Source organism: Aspergillus candidus, assembly GCF_002847045.1.
Source record: "Aspergillus candidus strain CBS 102.13 unplaced genomic scaffold BDW47scaffold_3, whole genome shotgun sequence".
NCBI lineage: Eukaryota > Fungi > Ascomycota > Eurotiomycetes > Eurotiales > Aspergillaceae > Aspergillus > Aspergillus candidus.
In genome coordinates this window covers 848,887-868,516 of record NW_020194008.1, presented here as the reverse complement: position 1 = coordinate 868,516, position 19,630 = coordinate 848,887, and the positions used below count along the sequence as shown (strand labels likewise).

The 19,630-nt window shown below is 53.8% G+C and overlaps 6 protein-coding genes across 6 annotated transcripts; 5 read left to right on the top strand and 1 right to left on the bottom strand.

The window, feature by feature from the left end:
- The first annotated feature begins 1,095 nt into the window (after positions 1 to 1,095).
- Positions 1,096 to 3,259, top strand: BDW47DRAFT_43887 (uncharacterized protein). Its single transcript, XM_024819040.1, has 4 exons — positions 1,096 to 2,189; positions 2,247 to 2,538; positions 2,601 to 2,970; positions 3,026 to 3,259. The coding sequence occupies exons 1-4, from the start codon at positions 1,494 to 1,496 to the stop codon at positions 3,153 to 3,155; spliced, it is 1,488 nt and encodes a 495-aa protein (XP_024676031.1). The 5' UTR covers positions 1,096 to 1,493; the 3' UTR covers positions 3,156 to 3,259.
- Positions 3,260 to 4,104: 845 nt separating this feature from the next.
- On the top strand, positions 4,105 to 5,421 carry BDW47DRAFT_122450 (uncharacterized protein; the record flags this gene model as incomplete). The annotated part of the gene is made up of 1 exon (XM_024815836.1): positions 4,105 to 5,421. One exon carries the CDS (start codon positions 4,105 to 4,107, stop codon positions 5,419 to 5,421), a length of 1,317 nt encoding a protein of 438 aa, XP_024676030.1.
- Positions 5,422 to 6,018: 597 nt separating this feature from the next.
- On the bottom strand, positions 6,019 to 9,048 carry BDW47DRAFT_98985 (secretory pathway Sec39 family protein). The gene is made up of 3 exons (XM_024820782.1): positions 7,484 to 9,048; positions 7,282 to 7,435; positions 6,019 to 7,225 (listed from the first exon to the last, which is right to left on the bottom strand). Exons 1-3 carry the CDS (start codon positions 9,009 to 9,011, stop codon positions 6,115 to 6,117), a joined length of 2,793 nt encoding a protein of 930 aa, XP_024676029.1. The 5' UTR covers positions 9,012 to 9,048; the 3' UTR covers positions 6,019 to 6,114.
- A 182-nt stretch (positions 9,049 to 9,230) lies between these two features.
- BDW47DRAFT_98983 (uncharacterized protein) lies at positions 9,231 to 10,014 on the top strand. Its single transcript, XM_024820781.1, has 3 exons — positions 9,231 to 9,307; positions 9,432 to 9,568; positions 9,660 to 10,014. The coding sequence occupies exons 1-3, from the start codon at positions 9,280 to 9,282 to the stop codon at positions 9,804 to 9,806; spliced, it is 312 nt and encodes a 103-aa protein (XP_024676028.1). The 5' UTR covers positions 9,231 to 9,279; the 3' UTR covers positions 9,807 to 10,014.
- Positions 10,015 to 11,408: 1,394 nt separating this feature from the next.
- On the top strand, positions 11,409 to 17,682 carry BDW47DRAFT_43850 (DNA-binding ATPase). The gene is made up of 4 exons (XM_024819039.1): positions 11,409 to 11,637; positions 11,708 to 11,725; positions 11,786 to 17,188; positions 17,244 to 17,682. The coding sequence occupies exons 1-4, from the start codon at positions 11,627 to 11,629 to the stop codon at positions 17,539 to 17,541; spliced, it is 5,730 nt and encodes a 1,909-aa protein (XP_024676027.1). The 5' UTR covers positions 11,409 to 11,626; the 3' UTR covers positions 17,542 to 17,682.
- Positions 17,683 to 18,182: 500 nt separating this feature from the next.
- BDW47DRAFT_122446 (HpcH/HpaI aldolase family protein) lies at positions 18,183 to 19,568 on the top strand (the record flags this gene model as incomplete). Its single annotated transcript, XM_024815835.1, has 6 exons — positions 18,183 to 18,250; positions 18,398 to 18,524; positions 18,650 to 18,778; positions 18,881 to 19,106; positions 19,201 to 19,317; positions 19,414 to 19,568. 6 exons carry the CDS (start codon positions 18,183 to 18,185, stop codon positions 19,566 to 19,568), a joined length of 822 nt encoding a protein of 273 aa, XP_024676026.1.
- Positions 19,569 to 19,630: the final 62 nt, after the last annotated feature.

Below are 19,630 nucleotides of genomic sequence, written 5' to 3'. Positions count from 1 at the left end.
TCGGACGCGACCAGGATCCAAACTAATCTTTTTTTTCGGCGACCTGCATTGGATTTTTTTTCTTTTTTTCTTCATCTTCCTTTGATTATATTTTTCTCTTCAGTCGGTTGATCCGGGTGATAGGAAGATCTGAATGGTTGGAAGTGGGAAGGGAAGTGTGGCTGATGGGAAATATAACCGCCCTGATCAGACTATCCTTAACCATGGTGCGAGACTGGTGGGTGGAGGGTTCAAACTTTATAGGTGGTGAACAGCCACACCGGTCAGAAGCCAAGTTGTAGTCAGTCCGGAGTATTGTAGATGCCCTTAGGTTCCATGTCGAGAGGATTATGGTCTGAGACTATCGAACAGTCCCAACGCAGGAACGATAAGATATGATGATACCCAAGCAGCCGTGCAGTTGGGCCGTTTCAGTCGGAAACTACAAAGATTATGTGGATGCCTGATGGTGTGGATGCCTGGGAACCGAGGCATCCATCGCATCTCCTCACCTCACCGACCACACTCAATCGAGTCCATCTCCCGATGTCTCTGCTACAAAGTACCTATCTTGGGTACTCGAGCTCAAGGACGTTCAGACCGTGGATCGAAAATAAGAGAAGAATGGCACACCCAAGGTGACGTGCAAATCCATCCAAACAATCAATATTGCTGCGCCTCATCCAGTCTGGGACATCTCCGTCAGTCAGCCTTTTGAAACAGAGCGGATCCACCGTCTCGGCTCCATCAGCATCATATCCGACTTGGGCTGAAATTAATCGGTCGCATGCTCCGGGATGGAATGATGATAACAATGCTGATCAATCTAGGTTGAGGTTCTTATTTCATCAACCATATTTATCAACCACCGAAGGTACCTGGGTGGTCGTGACAAAGTACCAGTCAACTGATTGTTTCTGGTCCAATCGAGTCATCCTCAGGCACTCCACTTCTTCTCTTCTTTCATCCTTCTCAACACCTCAGGCTCCCTTCTCTCCTCCATCTACATTCGCTTTATCTGAACTGACTGATTGTCTGGTTGATTCTGATTGTTATTTTGATATCCATCTTCTTTGATTCTATCCATTTGATTATCATGCTTCGTTTCCTATCCTAACTACGATGCTTCCGGTCTAATCTGTTCTGGACCTCCATCCATTTCTCGACCCCTCTCATCCAACCTTGGCCGCGTGTTGCTGCAGCCCCACGGACTGACTTGACTTTCTCTCTCTCTCTCTCTCTCTCCTCACACACTCGCGCTCTTCTCTCTTTGTTCACCCATTTCTGATCCCTCTTTCTGCCTTCTACGCCTCCTCTTTCTTTTCTTTTTCTTCTTTCCTGTTTTGATCGTTCTTTGCTTTTTTCTTGACTTTCTTTGTTCCGCTATAAAAACCCACCTCCTTTTCTTCCCCCCCCCTCTTTTCAAAGTGTCTTCCTCAAAGACCGCCGATCTGGCTACTTTGGCTGACCCCAACGAGTTGTTTTTGCCGGGTGAGAGGCAAAACAATCTCGCCATGTCATCCTCACCCTCCGTTCCCCTCCTCAAGCCACCCGTCCCGGGCAATCGCTCGCACAATGGTAGCCCTCGTGCCCCCAAACTCACCCTGGGCATTCCTCCCTCCCCCAACGCTCGTCCCGGCCCCGGCAATGGCGTCCCCGTGGCCGCTCCCGTCCCCGACGGCCCTCCCCAGCTGCAGCTCCCCGTGAACTCCCGTCCAGCGCCGCCGCAGCTCCGACTCGCGACGCCCATGGGGAGCAGTAAGGACGTCTCCCAGGTCGCCAACGGTCGCCCGCCCCCGCTCTCTCTCGCCACCTCGGGGTTGAACGAACCCAATGGTCAATCGCGGTCGGGCAGTGGCCCCGCCTCGGCTTCGTCCTCCAACTACTCCGCCCTGTCGTTCGCCATGGGTCTCCGACAACCCCGCGGCAGCACCCCCGATCCGTCGTCCGCCATCAGTTCCGTCTACTCGGACCGCGAGGCCACCGCCCCGATGGAGCGGGAGAATAGCGTCACCGCGCTGATCCCCGATCTGGACAAGTTGAGCTTGGAGAAGGGCAGGCCCCTGGATCCGGATGACCTGGACGATGAAGGCTGGCTGGCTGCCAGCGAGCAGAAGAAGATCGTGGAGTTGGGTAGCTTGGGCGAAGGCGCCGGCGGAGCCGTCACCCGATGCAAGTTGAAGGATGGGAAGACCGTGTTTGCTTTGAAGGTGAGGATTCTATTCGAATTCCCCCATCCCCGTGATTTTTCCTAATAACCCATCTAGATCATCACGACCGATCCCAATCCGGATGTGAAGAAGCAGATCGTTCGAGAACTGAACTTCAACAAGGACTGTGCCTCGGATCACATCTGCAAATACTACGGAGCGTTCATGGACAAGTCGACCGGGACCATCTCGATTGCGATGGAATTTTGCGAAGGTGGTAGTCTGGACAGTATCTACAAGGAAGTCAAAAAGCTTGGCGGTCGGACGGGCGAGAAGGTACTAGGCAAGGTCGCGGAGGGCGTGTTGAACGGGTTGACGTATCTCCACAGCCGGAAAATCATCCATCGAGGTAGGTGTTTCTCAGTCTCGGCCCGAGTCCCACTCGCTCGTTTCCCACTAATTCCCGGACAGATATCAAACCATCGAACATCCTCCTGTGTCGCGATGGTCAGGTGAAATTGTGCGATTTCGGAGTGAGTGGCGAGTTCGGCACCAAAGGTGACGCCAACACGTTTATCGGCACGTCCTACTACATGGCCCCCGAACGGATCACCGGGCAGTCGTACACCATCACCTCCGACGTCTGGTCCCTCGGCGTGACCCTGCTGGAGGTCGCGCAACATCGCTTCCCTTTCCCGGCCGACGGGACCGAAATGCAGCCGCGTGCCGGTCTGATCGACCTGCTGACCTATATCGTGCGACAACCGATTCCGAAGCTGAAAGACGAAGAAGATCATGGGATCCGTTGGTCCAGTAATTTCAAGTACTTTATTGAATGCTGGTATGTTGGATGTCTCCGAACCGCCAACTCCTTCCGACTAACCTGTTCGTTCTAGTCTCGAGAAAGAGCCTCCACGGAGAGCGACCCCCTGGCGGATGCTGGAACATCCCTGGGTGCTGGACATGAAGAACAAGAAAGTCAACATGGCCAACTTTTTGCGGCAGGTGTGGGGGTGGAATGAATAAAACCGCCCCGTGCATCCGGCCGATATCATTTTCAGCGCCTTCTTTCTTCTGCCCCGTCTCTTTTTGTTCTCTTTTTACCACCACCGTCACCCCTAATGCCTTGCATATTTACGGTCTCTCCTTAAATGCTTACAAGTGGCTGGCCCTTGTTGACCAGGATGTCAAAAAGCATATGAACGTGACTTCTTTACGACATTCATTTCGATCATGGCAACGTCTCTCCTTGTCGGACCCCCTGGAGTTGGGAGTGGTTTTGAATCCCGTCTTTCTCTGAATCGTGTCTCGGCCACCTTGCATTACCCATCGATCGCACAAGCATCTCGGTTTTGTTCTTGTTTCGTCAGTCCGGCATGCCAGCGGATTCTTGTTCTTTTTTTCTCTTCCTTTTTCTTTTCTGTCTTGTGATATTTTTTTTTGTGTGTCAACAACCCCGGAGGAACATGGATATGGGGTACCTGGGGCCCATGCAGAGATACATACTGTGTAGGCTTGTCGATCGGTTTTCGCCGAGATGACTGGCGATTCTTCTGTACATGACACTGGTCAATTAACTCTCAATACAGAAATTGGCTCAGACTTTGATCACTGTAATTATATGACCCACTTGGGTGGCAGAACAGGACGCATCATCATCTATAGCCGGTGGCTTGGACTTGGTAAGACGTGGTAAGCCGATTGATCAGATTCGGCCCGGTCAGGCATCATTTTCCTCTCCAGTCCATCTTTTGACTTTCCGTCCTTTCCAGTCCACTCCATCCTATCATATCCTAACATAACTTTATATCTTCTCCCGGCGCATTCCAGAGTTCCGGTTGAGTTCACGCTTTGATGTCACAATGACCGCCGCTAGACGTGACGTGAAGGGTCGCCGGCTCGAGCGAGATGCTTGTTACCCTCTTCATACTAAACGCGAACTTGAAACTATCCAAACGCCGGATGCAGATTCGCCATGTCCCGTCTTGACCACCTTGTCCACGCTTTTTCTCCGTCTCGCAGACGGCAGAGACAGCAGGGGACTGAGCAGGATCAACAGCAGGATCAACAGCAGGATCAACGGCAGGAAGAAGTATCTGCACCCTTCCCCCTCAATCGGGTCCCGCAGGACATCGTGTACGAAATCGCCAGATGGCTGCCGATAGCGTCGCGCCTCTGCCTGGCTCTCACCTGCAAAGGCTTCCTCACGGCCATCGACTACTCGCGGGCCCTCCGCCGCTCGCACACCATCCGCCTCAATGAGACCAATCTCAACCCCTACCTGACTGACAGCAACGGCTACTTCACCAGCGAGCGCGCCCAATTCATGTCGCTCCTGCACGAGGGCATGGGCAACGACCACCCGCGCTGGCGCTGCTGCTTTGACTGTCTGATGCTCCACCACCCGCGAGCTTTTCCTGCGCTCTTCCACTGGGGCAAATACCACGAGCCCTTCCACCGTTGCGAAAAACCCGAATTCTTCCACCGTTACGGAAAGCTCGATCCCCCCCGCCGTCGCGAAAGACCCCGCGGCAGTCCCGTCAAGAGCAGCAACAACTACTGCGGCAAGGGCGTCGTCTCGCACGGCTATGTCATCATCTGCCCGTGTCTGCGTCTCACCGTTCGAGACGTCGAAATATTATCGCGCAAAGTTCGACGAGTGGACCCCCCGATCCCGCGACCCTTACACTACCTCTTCACGCGGCGCGCCGTCGAAGTCCTCATCCACACCTGCCACCACCAGTACACCAACATCAACGTCAACATCAGCGTCAGCGCCTCCTTCGCCGACACCGGCGACCCCGGCTCCCTGACTCTCCGCACCACATACAGTCTCTCAGGCACCGGGATCCTGGAATCCGCCGAGCAGCTCCCGCTCCAACTCTGCCCCCATCTCTCCATCCCCCACTACATTAACAGGAAGTACGGCCTCGGCGACGACATCGCACCCCTCCACCGCGACCGACCCACCCTCCCCTGCACTACCTACACCTTCACCTGCTCAAGCTGCAGACTCGCCACCACCTACCCGGAACTCCTCTCCGTCTCGGACCCCAAAGCCCCCCACCGCATCACTGAGCATATCACCTTCCAAACCGTCCGCCTCATGATCCTCGACAATTCCTTCCCCAAGCCCCTCTACGCCCCCAGACTCTTCTTCCCCCGCCGTCTACACGGCCGCGCCGACATCTTCGTCGGTGAGCCCCATTACACCCTCTCGCAAGATTATCCTGTCCCCCCGTCTCCGGATAAAGCTGGTCAACTACTGTACTCGAAGGATCATTTTTTCTGAATTGTTTCATAATTTTTTTTTTACTTTGAAATTGTTGAGTTTGGCGGGTGAACTTGACTTGACTTGACCTGACTCGGTCTCGAATAAGCCGCTTATCGCCAAAGAAGGGAAGATCACCCAGGATTCTTAATCCTGATTGTGTGTATGCATGTGGTAGCATGCTTCACTTCTAGTGAACAGTTCAATCTAGCTCGGTTCTTTATTGGTGTTATGGAATATGCTGGTCTGGTCTGGTCTGGTCTGCTTTGCTTGCCTACGTGTCTGGTCGCTGCTACTGTCACTGTCGCTACTTAGTTTATTATAGTATGGAATGGACATGTTATGTGTGATTGATCCGGTCTATGAAGCAGATAAGCCTTGTAGTGTAGTGTAGTACAAATTCGTATAGATCAAATAGATTAGGTAGGTGCCTGGCAAACTCTATCAATGCATTTATCGGACGTCTTAGCCCGCAGCACTTACTGTTTCGAGATGGTAGACAGCATACTAGACAGAATATAGAAAGGTTAAGAAGAATAATTCTAAGAAAAGACAAGTAGAATAGAAATATGTATATTTATATCGACCAACCAATCAACCCATCATCATACTGTCATTAAAAAAGAGCACAAAGAAAAGAAAAAGAAAAAAAGTGACAAAAGTATTAGAAACGCAAAATGAGAAGGTAAAAAAGCAAAAGAAATAAGGATGATATCATCGATTCACAGGCTGCGCACCCAATACCCACCCGATCCCACTCGCCAACCCCCCCGTCACCATATTACTGACCACGTCGCGTTTGCGCACGCGCTCGTCGTCGTCGTCGTCGCTGGGCGCCCGCGCGTGGGTCGACGAAGAAGAAGATTGCTGCTGGTGCTGCTGCGAGCCGTCTCCTCGTAAGGGGAAGGCGTTCTTGTGCAGGGCCATTGCGGCGCCGCGGGCGACTTCGAAGAGGCCCATGGGGGCGTCTTCGGCGTGGCGGAGGCGGTTGTGGTGGGCGCGGGAGGCGCGGCGCGCGTGCTGCTGTTTGGTGTCGAAGGCGTCTTGCTCGGTGTCTGTGGGGCCGAAACCGCCTGGGAGGGTTGTGGGGTGGAGGGAGGCGTCTGCGTGGCTGTCCCAGGCGTGTTCTTCTTCGGATTCGAGGGTGCGGAGGCTGGTCATTTCTTCGTCGCAGCGGCGCCAGGCGCCGAGGATTTCGGGGAGGGGGTCTGGGGTGGGGACGAGGATGAGGGAGAGGGAGAGGAGTTCCATTCGCTGGGAGAGTTGGGTGATTTGCGTTTGGAGGGGGGTTTGGGTGGTGGGTGTTGGGGAGCGGTAGCGGCCTGCGGCGTAGACGGCTCGCCAGGAGATGTCGTCTTTGATGGATGGGTTGGTGAGGGTCGATGCGCTGGAGATGAGGGTCGGGGGGGTGAGGCGCGTGAGGATGTAGGAGTAGGCTGTGCCGAAGTCGTCTGAGGAGAGCGCTGAGGAGATTGCGAGGGACATGATGCGGCGTTCGGCTGTTACTACCTTGTCTTCTCGTGGGGTGGACTCGTCGGCGTCGTAGTCTGTGGGGTCGGATTCTTGAGGCGCGAAGCCCGCTGCGACTAGATCTCGGCCGATGGCAAGGAGGTCGTCTACTTGTGTGTAGGCCTTGGCGTTTTGTTCGAGCACTTTTTCGATGAGGGAGATGGGGTCTGCGTGCACGCGGATGCTGACGGGTTGGAAGGGGACGCCGTGCTGCAGTGTCAGGGAGTAGAAGGATAGCGCGTGCGTGGCGGAGATCAGAGAGCGAATCTGTTTGAAGGAGATCGACTCGGGAAAGTGTGGCTGGAACGCTTGGAGACTGCAGGAGTAGATTGGTATTAGACATTGGTCAAGTGTGGTTGGTGCAATACTCACATCTCGTATGCTTTCTTCATGCCGCCGCGCGTGCGATTCCCGTTGCTCGCGTTGTCATATGCCGCAAAGATGGCTTCCTTGATGGCATCTTCGACCTGGGCGGGGGTGAGGGACGATTGGGACTGTACATAGATGGCTGTGGCCAGATCGTATTCTAAGCTCGTTAGTATGTTTTCTTTGTATCCGCGCGGAGCCTCCTTACCTCTGACATCTAGCAGCGCCTTGAGGACCTCCGCATCCACGACCTCCCGGGGTAGTCTCCAGAAAAGGCCATGGAATTCTCCACACCCATCCGTGAGTTCGTCGCCCCCCCAGTCTCGGAGCCAGAGGAGCTGATCCCGCGTCTCCTGCCAGTCCCGGCTGACCTTAGTTTGCTTCACAATCGACGCAATCACTCCCCGGAATTCAAGAAGCTGCGCATCCTCCGTACTGTGGAGGCATATATTGGCCGCCGCCCTGCATGGGATAGGGTGTCCAAAAATCTGTAGTATCCGCATAGAAAGCAATAAAGCGCTGACGAACGAGATCGACGAGGACGAAGGATGTGTCAAAGGGTTCGATTCCCGTAATAAGGCGTTCTGCAGCAGGGACACCCGCGTCGTCGAGGAGATCTTGTCCAGCTCGAGTACCACTGACGGCAATATTTGGCGATCGGGAGTAACATAACAGGAGCTCTCCAGGTTCAGTAGCTGGGCGATCCGAGATACGATCCGAATTGACCCTTCCAGGGAGGGCTCACTCGTGTTCGCGTTTGCATAGATCACCGCCAGTCCAGACTGGCCATACCGAGTTCGCAGTTCTCTCATCTTTTCAGCCGGTCGCTCTTCTGCCTCGTCGTCGTAGCCTCCCAGGTCGACATCCTCGGGACCGTCCCAGTTGACAAAGGCGTTGACCACGCTGTCCTGATCCACCAAGCTCCGTGACAGCAGCCACTCGTTCACGTAGTGCCACCCAGCACGGTCGCCGGTCACGGGTTGCGCATCGTTTTGAGCCACGGAGATCGAATTGCGCCGCGTCGCCGGATTCAGTCTCCGCCTCTTGGGCCGGCTGTGGCCGTACATCCACGCCCCCACGACCCCACGCAAGTTGCGAACCAAGTCCATATTGCCCTTCTCCGATCCGGTCATTGAAAGGAACACGTTGATCGCAGTGTCATGGTCCATAGACTCTAGGATGTCCAGCGAGAAGGTCTCATCCTGGCTCGGGTAGTATTCGTAGTTGAGTCGCAGCAGTGGCAGGAGGGTGGAAATCAGCCACGTTCGAATTGTCGGTGAGCGCTGGTAGAACGGTAGAAGCAGGTCGAGGATGAGCGGTTGAAGGGCGGTTTCCGCGTCTATCCGGTGTGCACGGTGGATGAGAAAGAGTGTCAGCAAGTCGTTGGAGTCCTGGGTGTCGTCGTCGTCGGGGTGTCTCAGCGGTAGTAGACGAAGCTTCCGCACCCGTTTCCTGGCAGCGTCTTCGGACAATCCTTGGACAGAGGAAAGATCCCACTCGCCATCAATTGCTTCAGTTGACGGACCAGTGACGAGTTGTTCAAGTACCGGGGTGTAGGTATGGGGATCGGTGCTCTCCGGGAGAAAGGTGAGGAGGATGCGCAGAAGACGGTCGAGAGGCAGCCACAGGGGAAATTGAGCCTGGAGATGCGGAAGACGCGAGACGTCACCGGTCACACAAAGGTGAGTAGCTAAAAGAATGACCTGAGCACCCGAAAGCCCCGCAAAAGGCGCCATGGTGAGCAACAAAAGGAGAAAGTTGAAGATGGTGATATCAAAGAAGGTGATGTGGTTCGTCCGACGTCAGTGGTCAATAATAATAGACCGTTGCATGCCTGACAGACAAGGCCAGCCCGTCCAAAGGCGGCGGGCGCTCGGACCAGGCGGAAACAACGAATGAACGGCCGGATGAACAACCTCAGTTCTGATCGCATCCTCGCTCCGTCATTCTCTCCCCCCGGTTTCCCCCTCTCTTTCCCCTTCTCCCCCACCAACTCAACTCACAATGGCTTCGGGTTTCGGTCTTAACGGCGGTAGGTTTCCCTTTTGATTGTTTCCCTTCGCTCAAGAGCCCGCGATGGGCGGTGGTGGCCCGGTTTCGCCGCGGTGCTCCTGTCCGCCAGTTGACCTCCAGCTAACGCTTGCGGTCTTCCCCAGGTCCTTCCCGCTGCTTCACCTTCTGGCAGGAGGCCCTCGGTTGCTACGTGGTCAATGCCGGGGATGGTGAATCCGGCAAGAAGAAGTGTATGCCCGCTTTGGAAGATTACTACGAGTGCCTGCACCACCGCAAAGAGGTACGACTCGATCCCCCGTTACACCTTCCAGTGTTGTCCTTTCTTTTATTTTTTCCTCCGAAGAACTGAAAGCTGATATGTGATGTGGTAGGCTTTGCGAACGATGAAAATGCAGGCTGCCTACCGAAAGGCCGAAGCCGCCCACCCCCGCGAGAATGCGCCCAAGGCCGAACAGATCCGTAGCCTGGGGCTACTCGGGAAAGAGGAAGAGTCGGCGGCATTATTGGCCAAGTCCTAAGAAGGGCAATGGATAGATGGTGTTGGTCGTTTTGCTGTTGCTCCTATCATCTGTGTTTTTTATATCTCCGGAGTCCTTCGATGTATAGAAATGGACCATGCTTGCTGCATGAACACGACAGCCGTTGAAGCCGTCCTAAGGCTACAATATCTTTTCGTAGTGGATGGGGTATGGTTGTCATGTAGATCCAGACTCGACAAGGAAAGGAATGGAGTAGCTTTACCGATGGAGGTTGTATATATTCAAAGTAATTAAAAGATGGAAAATATGAAGGAAAGGGTATGACTTGAGCTCTTTGGCGTGATACAGTTCGATTTGGTTATTCGAATCAGGTCCAATAATTGGGTATAATATTTAGTGCAGAGTGCATATATATATACTACTCCCGGTAGGCACCTAGGTAGGTAAATATATTTTCCTACACCTCGGTTCGCTGAAACCAGACCTCTCAGATTATATTCAAATAGAGCCGTCAATCAACATGTGTACACCAATAGATCAAAGAAAGGTCAGACAAAATCTAGAATGTTGGTGATGGCTCAGGTCTAGTGTGGATCAAGGGTCGTTGTCTACAGTATACAGTATGAATTTTTTGATGGGAGGTGGAACCACAGCCTCAGGCAGCACTCGATCGACCGATCCCAGGCAGTCGACGCGGCGGACAGTCGATCGACGGGCAACAGCATTAATTGCAGACATACAGGAGACTAGTATTGACTCTGCGGAGGGATGAAGAATTCTCCTTGAGGAGCATGAGGCCATCTGGCATTTCTTGGCATGTTCGTCAAGGGATCGAAACCGCCTTCTCTGACCGTCCACTTGTGTGTTGCTTCCGGACAGGATGTGCGACATAGCCAGATCAATCTGATGGCAGAAATGAAGCAATGAGTTATCCGTGACTCATTCCCACGCTCCCCAAACCTACTGCTGTCCGGAGTGATGATGAAGCAGCAAGAGATGCAATGCAGCGTTGCCGCCGGGGGGCGCAGGGAGGACAGTCACGTGACAGGAAAGAAAACCTTTACGGGAGTGGAGGGCACTAAGACAAAAACGGCATGGTGGACATGACCCAAGCATGGGTTGGCGCACCCAGCCAAAGATGGCCCCAATGATATAAACAGGCGGCGTGACCTCGAGGAGGGACGAGACTCCCCCAAGTGTTGTTGTTGTTCGTTGATGCCAAACGGGAGGACCCTTTCTGTCACGATTTCTTTACCTTACTTTACCCTCAACCAGATCCCGTCACGAAAACAACCCATCTCTCGCATCGTCATTTTCATTCTTCTTCCTTTTTTCCATTTCTTGTTTCATTTCCTTTTCCCTCCCTATTTATTTCACTTCTTGTTCTAGTTTGGGACCCTTGATACGATCGTGTTTTCAATAATACCACTTCGCTATCTTCTCTTCCATCATTCAACTTTCACTCCATTACGGTTTTTGACGATTTATTGGTTTTTTTTTTTTATTACAACTATCTTTAATCCCCACTCGGCTCTACCGATCCCCCCTACATTAGTCTTGCTGCCTTATATCCTTTTTTATCCGTTTATGTTCCATTTTCTATTTTTTTCTCCCCATGCCGTGACCAGGGTGTAATTCCTTGTATTATCGTTTTTTTCCCTTTCCCTCTCTTGTTTCAATTCTTCTTTACCTCACCCGTCTCCCCTGTCGCATCTTCCCTGGAATCGATCCTTCCTGACCGATTCAAACGATCCCTCCGGTGTCATCTGGAATCCTCTTTCCAAGCACTGTCCAAGCGGTGGGTGAGATTGACCAATTTCACCCATCAGATTCAACTGGGTTGATCTCCCTGATCCGCCATGGCATCCCGGTGAGTTCCTCGTGTTGTTTTGGTATTGTGGTATTGGTACTGTCACAGATCCCGCTAACCGCTCTGGCAGCCTTGATCGTCTAGTCACGTGAGTCGAACCGTCCCCTGATCTTCCCTCCCCCCCCCACACTGACCAATTGTATTGTAGATTGCTGGAGACGGGCAGCACGTCACTCATTCGCAATACTGCTGCTCAGCAGCTGGCCGATGTTCAGAAACAGCACCCCGATGAGCTCTTCAACTTGCTCGGGCGTATCTTACCCTACCTGCGCTCGAAATCGTGGGACACCCGCACAGCGGCCGCCAAGGCGATCGGTCTCATCATCTCAAACGCAGATCCCTTCGACCCGAACGAGGATGACGGCGAACAGATCAAGAAGCTCGAGGAGGACGATGGCGACCTTGGAGTCGAGATCAAATCGGAAGAGGATCAACCGTCCGCGGACGATGGCCTCCTCCGACCCGAGACGCTGGATATCGTGTCGATTTTGAAATACGGCAAGAGACTTCTGGGCAGCGCGGGCAAGGAATACGAATATTCATTGGCGTCGATGGATCCGGCGACCCGGTTGCAGCATCAGAAGAAATCCCTACACTCACGACTAGGTCTGGCGGGGGAATATATCGAGGAGGATCTGATCGATGACAGCGACCTGATGCTGAAGCCTAAGGCCGACCCTTCCCCCAACACCATCGCCCCAAAGGAGCACAACCACACCCCCTCCGAACACGCCGTCGTCTCTCCAACCGAGGCTGCCAATGGAGAGGAGGCCGGTCTCAGTAAGCGACAGCTGAACCAGTTGAAACGGAAGAACAAGCAGAGCGCCAAGTTCGGGGCCAATAAAGTGCGTGTCGTCGATCTGTCCACGCGGAAACTCTCCGACAACGCGACTACCCCCTCCGTCACAACTCCCCACCCTGTCACGACCCCCCACCCCGTCAAGACGGAAAATGGTGAGGAGCGGAATGGCGACTCGAAAACCGACTACTTCTCTCTCGACCGGCCTGCTGGGGACGATGACGACTCTAAGCTTGTCTCCGAGTTCAAGGGGGAAACGGCGCCCGAAAAGCCGATCATCCAGCCGGACGTGACGGAGGAAGGCCCGAGCCTCACGTGGCCGTATGATCCGATGTGTGATTTCCTCATGGTCGACATCTTCGATCCCAACTGGGAGGTTCGCCACGGGGCGGCCATGGCGCTCCGAGAGGTCATTCGCGTTCACGGCGCCGGGGCGGGTCGCGTCCGCGACAAGACCCGAGCCGAGAATGACGCCTTGAACCGGAAATGGTTGGATGATCTGGCGTGTCGACTGGTCTGCGTGCTCATGTTGGATCGCTTTGGAGACTACATCTCGGACAACGTGGTCGCTCCCATTCGAGAGACGGTCGGCCAGACGCTGGGTGCGCTTCTGTCCCAGCTCCCTTCGCGCTCTGTCGTCGCCGTTTACCGCATCCTCTACCGGATCGTCATGCAGGAAGACCTCGGTCTGGAGCGTCCGATTTGGGAGGTGTGTCACGGTGGGATGATCGGCCTCCGGTATCTCGTGGCGGTGCGGAAAGACTTGTTGGTCAAAAACGCCGACCTCATGGATGGTATTCTCAGCGCGGTCATGAAGGGGCTCGGCGACTACGACGACGATGTTCGTGCGGTCAGTGCGGCCACACTGGTCCCCATCGCGGAGGAGTTCGTCACGTCGCGACAGAATACGCTGGGCCCGCTGATGACCATCGTGTGGGACTGTCTGTCCAATCTGCAAGATGACCTCAGCGCCAGTACGGGCTCGGTCATGGATCTGCTGGCGAAGCTCTGCACATTCCGGGAGGTGCTCGATGCGATGAAATCCAACGCCGCAGCCGACCCCGAGTCGTCCTTTGGCAACCTCGTTCCCCGCCTCTATCCCTTCCTCCGACACACTATCACCAGTGTACGCTTGGCTGTTCTTCGCGCCCTTACGACGTTCCTCCAGCTCGAGGGTGACGGGACCGATGAATGGGTTAACGGCAAGGCGCTACGTCTGGTCTTCCAGAACCTGCTCGTCGAGCGGAACGAGGGCGTTCTCAAGCAGTCTCTCCAAGTGTGGTTTGAGCTGCTGAAGGTCTTGGAGCAGCACGGCACCTTCAAGTCGGACCCCGACCTGCTGTCTCATATCCAACCGCTCATTACCCTGACCATGGCTCCGTTCGGTGTGCCCCGGTACCCGATGGCTATGAAGGCCTCGCTTTTCATCAAGCCCTCGGGTGTCCCCTTTCCCTCCAGCGCATCAGCCCCAGCCAAGTCGTCGCCCACTTCCAACCCGGCTGGGCCGGATGCTACCAAGAAGCGCGGGCGCAAGGCCGAAAAGAAAGAAGTCGCACCCACGTCTTCGGCTCACAACGTCGATGGCCATATGCTTCAGGGCGATATTGATCTCGTAGGCGCTGATACCATGTTGAGGTCCAAGATGTATGCCGCCCAAGCCCTTGGGCAGCTGCTCTTCCTGTGGGATAAGAATGATCTTGTCAGCCTCTGGCCGACCATTTTGGAAGGTCTCAAACATTCTGCCTCCACATCGCAGCTTTCGACCGCCATGGTTGTCGAAGAGTATGCGAAACGATCGAGGTCCAGTGGCAAATACACTGCCTCCTTGTGCGATCAGTTACGCCCGATCGTGGAGGAGGATCGCCCCTTGTGGTACAGTGATATCGCATCTTACCTCCACGTGGCTCGAGCGCAATGTCACTCTCTGCTCAATGCTTTCCGGGATCACGCGCACGTCTCTGGCTCGAAATTACCAGTTCTTGCCGTCGTCGTCCAGGGCGACTCCGAAGCTGGTCCTAGTGCGTTTTCATTGGCTGATGCCGAGAAGGTGGTTGGTCCCGATTTTGAGCGGCTCAAGAAGGGCCTGACGCCTGCCCAGCGGATCACTGCCATCAAAGTTCTCAATGACACCCGCGCAACCGCCGAAAGCGCCATTCACGAGGCAGGCAAAGTCCGTGAACAGCGGGACATGCGGGTTCGGGCTGCCGCCGCGGGGGCCTTGGTGGCCTTGTCGGACATCCCGAAGAAGCCTGGTCAGATCATTAAGAGTATGATGGATAGCATCAAGAAAGAAGAGAACGCCGAGCTTCAACAGCGCTCTGCCACTGCGATTGCGTCCTTGGTGGAATACTACACGACCACCGCCAAACGGGGCCCGGCCGACAAGGTTATTGGGAACTTGGTCAAGTACTGCTGCGTGGATACGTCCGAGACGCCCGAATTCCACCCCAACGCCAATCTGGAGAAATCTATCTTGTCGCTCCGCAAAGAGGAAGACCGCCGCGACCACCCCGATGCGGCCAAGTTCGAGCGCGAGTCCAGAGAAGCACGAATTATGCGCCGCGGGGCCAAAGATGCCCTGGAGCAGTTGGCCGTTAAGTTTGGTTCCGAACTCTTGGAGAAGGTTCCTAACCTTGCGGTACTGGTGGAGCGACCGTTGAAAGAGGCACTCTCCGGCGATCTCCCCGAGAGCATCCTCGATCCAGAAATTGAGCTGGGACAGGAGGTTGTGGACGGACTGTCGACATTGCGGGCTCTTCTTCCCAAGTTCGATCCGGGTCTTCATGCTTGGGTCATTGGCCTTATGCCGCTGATCGCCAAGGCGCTCCAGTGCAAGTTGTCGGTCATCCGATATGCCGCCGCAAAGAGTTTCGCCACCATTTGCAGCGTCATCACGGTGGAGGGTATGACCATGCTCGTCGAGAAGGTCTTGCCGACGATCAACAATGCTGTGGATGTTCACTGCCGCCAGGGTGCTATCGAATGCATTTATCACCTTATCCACGTGATGGAGGACGGTATCTTGCCGTACGTCATCTTCCTTGTCGTGCCCGTGTTGGGTAGAATGAGCGATTCGGACAACGATGTGCGACTGTTGGCGACGACCTCTTTCGCCACCCTGGTCAAACTTGTGCCTTTGGAGGCTGGTATTCCTGACCCGCCTGGCTTCTCCGAGGAGTTGCTTAAAGGGCGTGAGCGGGAGCGAAAGTTCATGGCCCAGATGTTGGATGTGCGCAAGGTCGAGGAGTTCAAGCTCCCGGTCGCCATCAAGGCGGAGCTTCGGCCGTATCAGCAGGAGGGCGTCAACTGGCTTGCGTTTCTCAATCGCTACAATCTTCACGGTATTCTCTGCGACGACATGGGTCTCGGCAAGACTCTCCAGACTATTTGCATCGTCGCCAGCGACCATCATCTGCGGGCGGAGGAGTTTGCAAAGACACAGGCGCCGGAGGTCCGGAGACTTCCGTCTTTGATTGTTTGCCCCCCGTCGGTTTCGGGACATTGGCAGCAGGAGGTCAAGCAGTACGCCCCGTTCATCAACTGCGTTGCCTATGTGGGTCCCCCGTCCGAGCGCCAGCGGCTGAGAGGCGAACTCGCCGACGCCGATGTCGTGGTTACATCCTACGACATTTGCCGCAACGACATCGATATCATCAACCGGAACGGCTGGAACTACTGCGTGCTCGACGAGGGCCACTTGATCAAGAACCCCAAGGCCAAGGTGAGCATGGCGGTCAAGCGCGTCGTCAGCAACCATCGGTTGATCCTCTCCGGGACCCCTATCCAGAACAATGTGTTAGAGCTGTGGTCTCTGTTCGATTTCCTGATGCCCGGATTCCTCGGAACGGAGAAGGTGTTCCTGGACCGGTTCGCCAAGCCCATTGCGGCTAGCCGGTTCAGCAAGTCGTCCTCCAGGGAGCAAGAGGCGGGTGCGTTGGCGATCGAGGCGCTGCACAAGCAGGTCCTGCCGTTCCTGCTCCGTCGTCTGAAGGAAGAGGTGCTGAATGATCTCCCGCCAAAGATCATCCAAAACTACTACTGCGACCCGAGCGAGCTGCAGAAGCGCCTGTTCGAAGATTTCAGCAAGAAGGAGCAGCAGCAGCTCCAAAACAAGCTGGGCAGCTCGGAGAAGAACGACAAAGAGCACATCTTCCAAGCCCTGCAGTACATGCGGCGTCTGTGCAACTCCCCAGCCCTCGTCGTCAAAGACGGCCACAAGCAGTACAACGAAGTCCAGCAGTACCTGCACGCCAAGCACTCCTACATCCGGGATGTGTCGCACGCGCCCAAGCTCAGCGCCCTCCGCGATCTGCTCCTGGACTGCGGAATCGGGGTCGACCCGCCTAGTGAGGGTGAGTTGGCGACGGGAGCCAGCTACGTCAGTCCCCACCGCGCGCTGGTGTTCTGCCAGATGAAGGAAATGCTCGATATCGTCCAGAGCGAAGTGTTCCGCAAACTGTTGCCGTCCGTCCAGTTCTTACGTCTGGACGGCGGCGTGGAAGCCACCAAGCGCCAGGACATTGTCAATCGCTTCAACACGGATCCCAGCTACGACGTGCTCCTGCTGACTACGAGCGTCGGTGGGTTGGGTTTGAACCTGACGGGTGCGGACACTGTCATCTTCGTGGAACACGACTGGAATCCGCAGAAGGACATCCAAGCCATGGACCGAGCGCATCGTATCGGACAGAAGAAGGTGGTGAACGTGTACCGGTTGATCACGCGGGGGACTCTGGAGGAGAAGATTCTGAAGTATGTTGCCCTTGTGATTTTCTATTGTGTATGATCTAGTACTAACGAGTTCCAGCCTCCAACGCTTCAAGATCGACGTCGCATCCACAGTGGTCAACCAACAAAACGCCGGCCTCAACACAATGGACACAGACCAGCTCCTGGACCTGTTCAACCTGGGCGAAACGGCCGACAACGCGGAGAAACCGAGCGAACCGACCGGCAACGAGGTCGACATGGTCGACATCGACGGCGAAGTCAAAGAGAAGGGCAAGAAGGGGTGGCTCGACGATCTGGGCGAGTTGTGGGACGACCGACAGTACCAGGAGGAGTACAATCTGGATTCATTCCTGGCTACGATGAAGGGTGATTGATTATTTACTTTCGACCTTGTCAACATTATCTCATCTTAACTTAGACTGGTGAGGTGGATGGATGGGTGGATGGATGGAGTTGGGTGTTTCTCACTCTCCCTTTTTCTTCTTCTTGATATGTGTTTTTTTCTTTTTCTTTTTTTCTTTTTGATTTCTTCTTTTCTTATTGTGCCTTTATTCTGTTGTATGCGGAGTTGGTGGCCTGACTGATGATATGGTAACGAATGACTCGATCGACGATTGCAGTGACTGACTGCCTGCCACAGTAGTGGGTAGTCTGGATGGGTTGGTTTTCATCTTTTTCTTTCTTTCTTGATCTGTACTGTATGTATTCTAGTTATACTTTTATTTATGATGGAAGGAATTGCACATACACTTCATCATCACAACTATTCAATACTTTTTCTAATCAATATTTACTAACTAAACAAAAATAATGAATGTATTGATGATAATTAATACAAGCGGAGAACTTCCGACCCCCACACTAAACCCTTTCCAGCCTTCCCCATACATCCGAATAGTATCTTCCCCTCATCCTATTTATACCATTTATACCCCGCTGTCTACAGTATTCATTCATTTCATTCATTCAATTCTTACCCAGACCCAGACAGCAGAGCTCAATATTAGATATCAAGATGTCTTTCAAAACACCTATCACCACAACCCTGCAAAGCAAGCAGACTGCCTTTGGGTTCTGGTTGATGTGAGTATCCATACCCTCCCCCTCCTCCGCTCCATATAAATGCACTTCGTTCCATCTACAGCAAGAAAAAAAGCCATATATAAGAACAACAAGAACAACATTGAGAAACGCGAGAGTAATGCCTGCTAACAATGAATAAAAAAACAGGCTCCCCAGCGCCCCAGCAGCGCGAATCATCCTCCGCGCTGCCTCGGCCGCATCATCCCCGCACAAGCTCAGCTGGGTGTTAGTTGATGGAGAGCATGGGCTTATTACCGATAGGGAGTATTATGAGGTGTGTTTTACTCTTTCTCTACTTCCTTATTGACCTACTTTTTTACTTTTCTTTTTTTCTTTAAAAAAAAAGAAACTATTCAGTTGCATATGGAAATAAATGGCAGTGCTAACAGTAAGTTAAAGCTAACAACAGCAATCGGCTCCTGCAACGCCAGCCCCATCATTCGCGTCCCCTGGGGCGAAGAGTGGATGATCAAGAGGGCGCTTGATGCGGGGGCTCATGGGATTTTGACGCCTATGTGTCATTCAGCTGTTAGTCGTCTTTCTTTCTTTCTTTCTTTCTTTCTTTCTTTCTTTCTTTATTCTTCTTCCCCCAAGTTCAAAGAAACTAAAAGACAAAAAAAAAATGAATAGGAAGACGCCTCTCGCATAGTGCAATACACCAAATACCCACCCGTTGGAAGCAGAGGGTACGGCCCCGCCTTCGCGGCTCACTCGCTCCCCGACGCGGCTGCAGCAGTGGCATACGACGACGCTGCCAATGATAGCTTGGTTGTAATGGTGCAGATTGAGTCGCAGAGGGGGGTGGATAATGTGGAGGAGATTGCGAGGGTGGATGGGTTGGATGGGGTTCTTATTGGTTTGTTCTTTTTTTCTTTTCTCTCTTTCTCTCTTTCTTTTTTTCTTTTTTTTCAAAAATTTTTTTTTTATGGCTGACGAGGGAACATATGTAGGCCCCTTCGACCTCGCCAAACAAATGGGCGTCGTGCGCGGCGGAGACGAACACGAAGCTGCTATTCAGCGGATTCTGAAGGCTGCCAAGAGCGCAGGAAAGACTGCTGCTATTTTTTGTGAGTCCCCCCCCCTCCCCCTTTTTCTCCCAGGCTCTCCTCTAGGGGAGTTGTTCTTGTTCTCTCCTGGATAGACAGGACTAACGGTGTCATCAGGCACAAACGGCGAACAAGCCCGTGAAAGAGCCCAGCAAGGCTTCGATATGATCTCGATCATGACGGATGTGGGGGCCTTTGAGGAGGGTATGATGAGGAATTTGGGCGTTGCTGGGGGTGGTAGTGAGGTTGGAGGGGGGAGTGGTGGGTATTGATCATCTTTGGAATCAAATACATAGGTTAGAAGTTGTACTCTTTATCTTGGTTACTGGGTAAG